Consider the following 8,480-nt stretch of genomic DNA (forward strand, 5'->3'; position numbering starts at 1 on the left):
TTCGCGTATCGATACGCCGGCGGGCGCCGACGACTTTAAGACGGCACCCCGCGTCGTAGGAATCGAAAGGCAGATGGGGAGGATATGGATCGTAATATAATCACGACTCGAATAGCCACAGGTAATCGTTAGCGACTTCCAAGCGATTACGCTATTTTTACGAATAAGCGCAATCTCTTCGAAAACAACTCGAAACAACTCCCTTTCGGTAATTCAAAAAAAGGACAATTGGTCGTACAATTCGGGACTTTATAACGAGGAAAAAAATTAACTATTCTATCCATGCAATAACTGTGAATCGTTGTAGCTCCTTATGTGATTTCAAGAGCATTCTCTTTACTCATTAGTTACATTTGTTCTTCTACTTTTTAAGATATACGATATATCGACGATACGTGAAATCTATTTATATTAATAAAGTCCTACGAGATAGGTTTCTAGTATGAGACAGCAGGTTTCCAACATCCAAATTCAATCGCAAATCTTTCGCAACGACTGCACAATTTAACAACGAATTTTCCACCGAACAAATTTCGCGCCAAGGCCAATAAATTCGTGGTGGAGTCAACCGACGATGCCTATTAATTTAACAGAAATCCCGCTGTCACATATTAGGATCCTATTTTATCAATCGAAGAAGTTTAACTCGCGATCGCTATTCTGTTTCTTCGATATTTATGATCTACAATAACATGAAATTGTAATAACGGTTTTGCAGTAAATATAATTAGCGGCGCGCTGAGAAAGATTAACACTAGGAAGAAAAAGTTGGTCTTTTGTAGACGCTACACCGTAGCCGCTTGTCGTAGAGACTCGCTTTGAACGAGGCAGGTGAACAGCACGTGTACCTAACATATGCACGTCGTACGTGCCGCTCACATACACAACGTCGTTTAACGGCAAAAGAAGAAAAATGCACGTTAGCTGTAATCGAGCGGTGAGTTTCTTCGGTGAAAAAAATTATTCACCGTGCGATCATATCGATCCTTTGTTATTAACCGCCACTGTGCTATATTTAGCGATTATCTTTCCGAACCGTCTTTCCACTAAAGCGTATTTGAAGCGCACTGGGACGCGTGCTCTTTTCCCTCGAATTACAGTGGGAAAGGGAAACTCTTAGAGGAAAGGAATCGAATGAGAGATCTGAAATTGTGCGCGATTCCTGGGAGGAAAGAGAAAAATTTATCCTGCATTCGAGTCGACGTGAAACGACGACGCGACTGCTTATCTTACGAGGAACTGACGCTCGGCTACGTGCGTGTGTCATTAATTGCGACCAGTTGACACCAATTATGAGGCACACGCTGGCATTCTGTTCCTAATGACGTAATCGAGCGGAATGCGCGAAAAATATTTTCACAGCTCTCATTGTAAGGCGTTGTACAGGCTCAATGTTACACAGACCTGACATACTTGATATTTCTGCAGTTTAAATTTTGTTAAAACACAAATTCTTTTGTAATATTTGAAAGGAAGTACACAACTGATAATGAAAAAAGTTCTTCCTCTTCGCCTCCGCGTTGTTATATTACATACTTGAAAAGACAGAAAGAGAGTAAATGTTTTTCTTTAATTGCGAAATTAATGCGACATCGTCGCAAGAATGTTTAGTCGATACTGGATTATTATAAAATTATGTAAGCATAGAGCGATAGAGGCATTTCAGCAGAATCAACAAGTATCTCGTACACATTTTTACATTGGATACCGTACAATTATAAACGAGGCATTTCGCCAGTTCAAAAGAACAAAATTCTCAAACGTATAAAATATTCAAGGCATCCAAAGCTTTGTATTATTATACTTTATAATAGAAACGTGATATAATACGGCACGAGTGGCATATCACGCGATGTACAAATTAATGGGGGGGGGGGGGGAACTGATTGTGGGTCATTTCTCAAAATTCCTCGCGACACAGCAATTACAATAAATAATCTTTTTGTTCGCAGATACGTATTTATATAAATATTTCCGTAGAGATGGAAAAGCGGAAAAGAATCTAAGAATTGCAAATTCCATTGTTTCGCAGCGTTGAGAAATACACTTCTCTCCTAGTAATTTTTGAGCCGTCCGTTCTTCAAGATCCCGCGGATGATAATCAGCGTCTGTGTTTGCGCGACGATTCACAGTAATGGAATCAAATTCCACCCTGTTCCAGCCGATTGACAGACTTAGCGTATCTGCGGAGGTAAGGGCAGTAAATATCGCGTGCAGGCGTATGTGTACGCGCATGTGTATACATTTGCGCAGATAAAAGAGGTATAGAAGCGAAGATATAAAAACCTAATAGCTGCCTGGTCCCCGACGCATGCTCCGTTTCAGGGTCTGGCCGTGGGGTGATATCCAGTCGGGTAAGAGAGCCTCGTCTGGTCCGCGTCGATCATTACCTGACGGAGCGCAGAGCCCGTCGAAGACGCGCGACGAGAGGGAAGATGAGGGTTCACCCGTCCCTAATCGCTTCTCTACGCCCTGCCCGGCGTCGCGAGCACTGAGGAACACCATCCCCGCGTTTCCACCCTCGTCAAGGGAGCCAAGTCCATGTCCGTTAAGCGTCGACGAGCCCCTGGTTCCGGAGGATACCGTCGGAGCGACGACCGGCTGTTCGGCTCGGGATAGCTCGCTGCCAGAACCCAGGCCTTTATCAGCGATTAAATAAACGCGGCCGACCTCGACTGTCGACTCGCCGCGGACCGGCCTTGGGGCGACCAGCAACCACGTCATCGGCATCCCCGGGATACGCGCGCGTATGTATGTAGAGACCAGTGTACGCTGCGTACGGTGTCCGTGTGCGTGCGCGGTGAAACAACACACACCACCTGTGGCACATCCGTCATCCGCCGTCGTATTTACGTCGGTCGCTTTGTCACACGTATTGCGCTAATCGGAAATTCAGCAATGATACCGTTCGCCACGGCGGCCGTTTCGAATGCCGATTGGATGCTGAAATCGAAACTAGTGTAACTTGGGTGAGTTTTACCGACGCGCTGATCGCAAAATGGATTAAATGTGAATAATGAATTGGATAAACGCATAGAGAATTCACACGCACGCGATATGCTTTTTTTAACGTTGAAGAAAGCACTTTATCATTATTATCTAACACTCGGATATATATAGCACAGTATATTCTATAAATTTTACTTAATGTCAAACGTACTTTGCTTGCAATAATTTTGCAAAATTATGACCCTTTATCAATCTTTGCAACATAGCCGTAGAATTACCGAAGCCATATCTGCATCGATCGTAATTTATCACTCGTTTATTTGTATAATAAACTCATTCGTACAATGAATACATAAATTAGTAATTTAAAGACACAAATAAAAAAATATTGATGAAGAAAGTGTATGATGATTAAAGAATTATAATCGACGCAGAGTATATCTTCGTCTAAAAATGAATTCGATTTATATCCGATCATTGCCACGTATAACATCGAGGTCTAGAAGCACCGCAATGATATCGGTTTCAACCCCCTGTATTCGCCGTCGATCATTGACTGGTATATGCGCGGATGAATTAAAGACATCAAGTCGATCTTTTATTAAATTAATTAGTTCTGTATTAATTTAGTTTTATATCTATACTATATTCTTTCTACGTTGAATTTTCCGAATGAAATATTCTGATACATTAAGAAGATTCGCATAAAATTCTTTCGTTTGACCGAGAATAATTTTAATTGCGAAGGACTAGGATACGGAAATAGCTATCGTCGATGAAACTATGACGAACCAGATGTCCATCTCCTTCCGCTCTATAAATATGGACGAACACGAGAAGAACTTGATGACAGGAACGTTGGAGCAGAGGAAGGAGGCCTTCAAAGAGGACGAGGAGCTCATGAGGGAAACCACGAAATTTATCAGCGAAGTGATAGAGACCGCCGCTACGGAAGCTTCGAAAAGAAAGATTCAGTCGGAGGTAAATGACTGAAATTTATTATTCGACTAGAAAAATGTCATGATGGTAAAGCTCAAGTAGCGATGCATTAATTATTAATAAAACTATTAGATATTATATCGTAAAGATTGGGTAATGCAACGTTTCCTTTTTTGTGTTTCAGGGAGCTGGCACAGGTGAAGGTAAGTACAAACCAATCTCCTACGTTCTGTGTTTTACGTTTCAAATATTTTAATTTACGGGATTGAAACTTTCTCAATTGACTCGCGTCGGCTATAACACAGGGAAAGAAGGCGGATAAAAATAAAATGGTAAATATTTTACATTTTGGAGAGGTAGAGGAAGAAAAAATAGGTAAAGAATAAGCGAGAAAAGACGGATAGTTGAAAAAGTGTAGACGACTAGATCGCTAGAAAGAGATAATTTAAAAAATTTATATAGACATCGTTCAATGTGTAGGAAAATAGAAAAATTAATAAGTATAATTAATTCAATAGACGCCGATTTGAATTGGCAAATAGAAATATGCTTATGTTCATGTAACATCTCCGTTGACAATGCGGGAAAATGTGTAAAATAAAATATGACTATATAGAAAACGAAGATTATAAGCAAGACCGATATTTATAAGCTAGACACATTTTACTTATTTATAAGCTAATCGTTTAACTTTTTTTGTCAAGTTATTACCAGCCAAGTTATTACAAGTTATATTAACTTATATTTTCTTTCATATTTTTTTTTCACACATTTTCCCGTGCCATCAATAGCAACGGAGATATTTCAGATGATCAAGTCGGGTGGGACACCCCGTAGAGCTACTTGCAAAGTAGAACGTCGCGCAATTATAATTACCTTTCGAGATTGATATTTATAACACGCTGGCTATTCGTGTGTGTGTGCAGGTAGTAGATTGAAGGGTGGCGATACCATCGCTGGCTGGAACAACCGTGCGCGTGGATTCTGCAATCGTATTCTCAATGCGCTTTGCCCGTGCTTCACTAACCATGGTAAATCGTAGAGCGATTCACGTAGTGACCGTCGCCACGCTATTTGCCAGCCTCCTTTACAAACAAGTAGTTTTGCATAATGCGCTCATCGTCATATCGCATCACCATCGTTCAGGCTGCAGACATCCTTCCATATATCATCTACAGGTAGATGAAGAACGAGTCGATCACACCGATCAATTCGAGTATCGAGCCGGTCTCTGTAAAAACACACGTTTTAATTACTTCGCTAGTTAGTAAAGAACGAACGTTCTTGCAGTCCACATTGGACTATTATTTCACGTAATGAAACTAATGGCCGATCGCCGTCGAATCGTTCGGTATTAATCATTCGATAAGTCATCCGATTATTCGTTTCGATCCTTCGCTGTAGATTTACAGCTCATCATCGGACAGATTAATTCTATCAAAGATGTCACAGCACACGCTTATCTTGCAAGATCTTTCGACTACCACAATGCAAATCCATTAGACGATACTGCATTAAACCTCTTCCTAGACATTTTTACAAATCAGTCAATGGATCTGTAGCAATTCGGCATGTTTCATTATTGAATGATAACTGGAAACGGCAGCTTGCGTCGAAACAGACTGCAGACTGAAGATAGAGAGCGGGAAGTTAATCACTCGTTAAAGGAGAAGGATGGACACTTAAATTTCGAACGCAAGCGAGCTGGGCGTTTTCAGAGTGCATGCTAATCTTGCATCCCAAGCGGCGCGAAAACGAGACGTTCTTCGCGCTGGTACACCTCTTGCATGCTAAGCATATTTAGATGTGGCAGGCGAGCGACGGATACACAATGGATATGTATTCTTTTCCCTTAGAACTGTTCGCCTGGACTCCATACCGGTATCGCTTCACAAGACCTTAACCGTTCGATGACTCTTCGGATTTTCCATTCCGTCATGCGAGTTTGCCACGAGCAGACAAACAAACAAAATAGAATTAAGTTCTTTCCATTATTAATTTGTATCTTGAATCGCGTCTCTCGTGCGGGTCAACCGAAAGCATCGCATATCCTGTTTGTGAAAATCGGCGCGGCTTTCCATTTCTCGGTCTGGCTGGAGTAGAACACGTCGTTAGGGAAGATATTAATCACGTGCAAACAATGAAGACTACCGTACGGCACACGAAAAGTCATTGTCGACATATGCCCCAATCAATTTTCCTGGTGTTTTGTGAAGAAAAGCGAGAGTTTAATCTGCTGTGGCTGCTGTGCAGCCGAGCGCGAAGAAAGCTACATTAGTGTTCAATGGAAAAGGAAACTATATAAATGTAAGTGAAACTGACTCGTGTACTTAATTTCTGAGCAAACTGTGTCGCCTTGTAGAGCAGTTTGATAAAAAATACGGTAATAGTTAGTTTTCTATTTCGTCCAACTTTGAGATAATTGTCATTTTTACTATTATGCCTTCCGATTCTGTAAGTTTCTCAAATGGTGACAGATAGTTCCTCTCGCATTATTCGCAACATTAAACTTTCTTTGATCCAACGTATAAAAAAGGAATTTTTATATACTATTAAACGAAAAGACACATAATATTTAAATTTTAATGTTTTTACATTTTCCTCTGCGAAATCAGCAAAATGATGATGGTGTGCATAAGCTAATTTTATATTATACGAAAGTTGAAAGATGAAATATTGGAATTTATAACAAAATATGTAAAAAGAGTTAAACCAAGATGTGATGACACTGATGACATATTACATTGTCGAGATTTACGGAATGAATAACATTTGACATATCGGATATATCAAATTGTAAAAAGATTATATTATAACCCGACAGAAGATTATATTTTACCTTACCGGTTTACAATTTGTTGAATATCTAAAAGGAATACGACACGGTTTTCAATAAATTCAGAGATATTTAACTGGTTGAACGTCTGTTCAAGTTTGAAGGCATTATCAAGGATAGCAATAATGCATGTGAATACAACTAGAAAATTTGTATCAAACTGTACACTTTACGTATTTATGTGTCATAGAATGTCAAACAAGAGAATTAGTCAAACGTACCGTGCTCCGTCGTGCGGTCAATATTAGTTTTGACTTGAAAATTATCAAAGAGGGTTCCGTTATAGATAAGCAACCGTAACGCAATAGCTTGCCAGGCACTGGAGAATCGGATCAATACCGTTGGTACGGAACTGTCAACACATGTATAAGATTATCAGAAATGTAGATGCGTGAGTAGGATTATCATATTTATTTCTTCCCGAATCTGTAAAGCCTCATTAAGACTACGGAAAGGATCATTTGTGTGCGGATCGCGTTGTAATAGAGAAATTAATCGGTTGCAAACATAAATTTCAACAGATAATCGACTAAGTTCTCAAAGCGCTGTGTGTTATCCGTATTCACATTAAATGTACCTGTGTCAATCAACATTATAAGCCGTTAGATATAATTGTACAATTACACGTTACACAGGGTATTCTCGGGAGAGACGCGATATACACGCGACAGCAGTTTCACTCAGAGATCAAAATTTTCTCTCAATAATTTCTCCCAGAATTTCTCTCAATAAATATTATTCAAGTCTGTCTGTGCCTATTCTGATGGAAAATCTAATTTCACAAACAAGTGATTCGACAAAATGTCGAGGCGAGCATCCACGACATTTGTCCCATTTTTTTTAAAATATTCCGTGGATATTCTCCACGATACGTCAAAAGAAAGGATCGATACAAATCGTTTGGGTTTAATCCCTGTGTAACGTGTCACTACTGTGTACGTAAACGGCGACGACTATATTTCGACGTTGAAACATTGGCGGAACATTGGAAAGGTGTCGGAAAGAAAATCAATATATCCACGCGGTCCTCGTTTTGGCCACGAATCGCCGGTTGCGGAGCATGTGCCGCCTACGTATTTTCACTGGCAAAAGCTAACGAAAGCGGGTGCTTTTCCCCCCTTTAAAGCGTCGCCTTTTCGCTCTTAATCGTTCGTCTATATGTGCATATTTTAATTCCGATCATAGTGTGCAAGGGGCATGCTAGGTGGTTGCGGGGGTCCAATATGTTTATTTTCTTGCACACACGCACACACATGTAAAACATACACACACAGACACATACACACCTAGCAGATTGTCCCTGATAATTTGCTGAACTGAATTCTCATTCGCATATTCTTGGAACAAAGGGAGACTACGCAAAGAAATACTTCACGTTGCCTACTTAGATGTATAGAGGGATCAACAGTGTATTATGTATATCGGAGACGAGTGACAATCAAATGTGTGTGAATTGTCGTGATATATGTACATATATATATGCGTTATATAAATACAGATATATAAAATTTCATATCGCGAAAAACTTTGTATTTTGCGTTACCGGGACACTCGATATATAAAGGCAAATGTATTATATTGCATCACTATCTTCATATCTTCGGTACCGCGAAATCGCAAGCAGTCATTGATAGATATCAAACTACCAGACACATGTACCATCGACAGACTCACCGCACTTATGAAAGTATTATTCTGAAAACGATGTCACGTATATAAATACACAATAAATATTTACGTTAAAAAGAACTGCAAT

General features: G+C 40.0%; 2 protein-coding genes across 3 annotated transcripts; one reads left to right on the forward strand and one right to left on the reverse strand.

Annotated features, from left to right (window-relative positions):
* Positions 1-316: 316 nt before the first annotated feature.
* Positions 317-4,840, reverse strand: LOC105564033. Of its 2 annotated transcripts, XR_001009084.1 has the most exons (3): positions 4,765-4,840; positions 2,287-2,943; positions 317-2,183 (listed from the first exon to the last, which is right to left on the reverse strand). XR_001009084.1 is itself a non-coding variant. In XM_012016113.1 (2 exons), exon 1 carries the CDS (start codon positions 2,728-2,730, stop codon positions 2,287-2,289), a length of 444 nt encoding a protein of 147 aa, XP_011871503.1. In that variant the 5' UTR covers positions 2,731-2,751; the 3' UTR covers positions 317-2,183. The 2 variants fall into 2 exon arrangements, 1 of the variants encoding a protein (XP_011871503.1); XM_012016113.1 differs by lacking the exon at positions 4,765-4,840 and having other exon boundaries at positions 2,287-2,751.
* Positions 2,891-8,473, forward strand: LOC105564032. Its single transcript, XM_012016112.1, has 5 exons — positions 2,891-2,969; positions 3,697-3,930; positions 4,073-4,091; positions 4,815-4,919; positions 5,745-8,473. Exons 2-5 carry the CDS (start codon positions 3,733-3,735, stop codon positions 5,789-5,791), a joined length of 369 nt encoding a protein of 122 aa, XP_011871502.1. The 5' UTR covers positions 2,891-2,969; positions 3,697-3,732; the 3' UTR covers positions 5,792-8,473.
* Positions 8,474-8,480: the final 7 nt, after the last annotated feature.

Source organism: Vollenhovia emeryi, unplaced genomic scaffold (assembly GCF_000949405.1).
Source record: "Vollenhovia emeryi isolate VEMERY1.0 unplaced genomic scaffold, V.emery_V1.0 DF939169.1, whole genome shotgun sequence".
NCBI lineage: Eukaryota > Metazoa > Arthropoda > Insecta > Hymenoptera > Formicidae > Vollenhovia > Vollenhovia emeryi.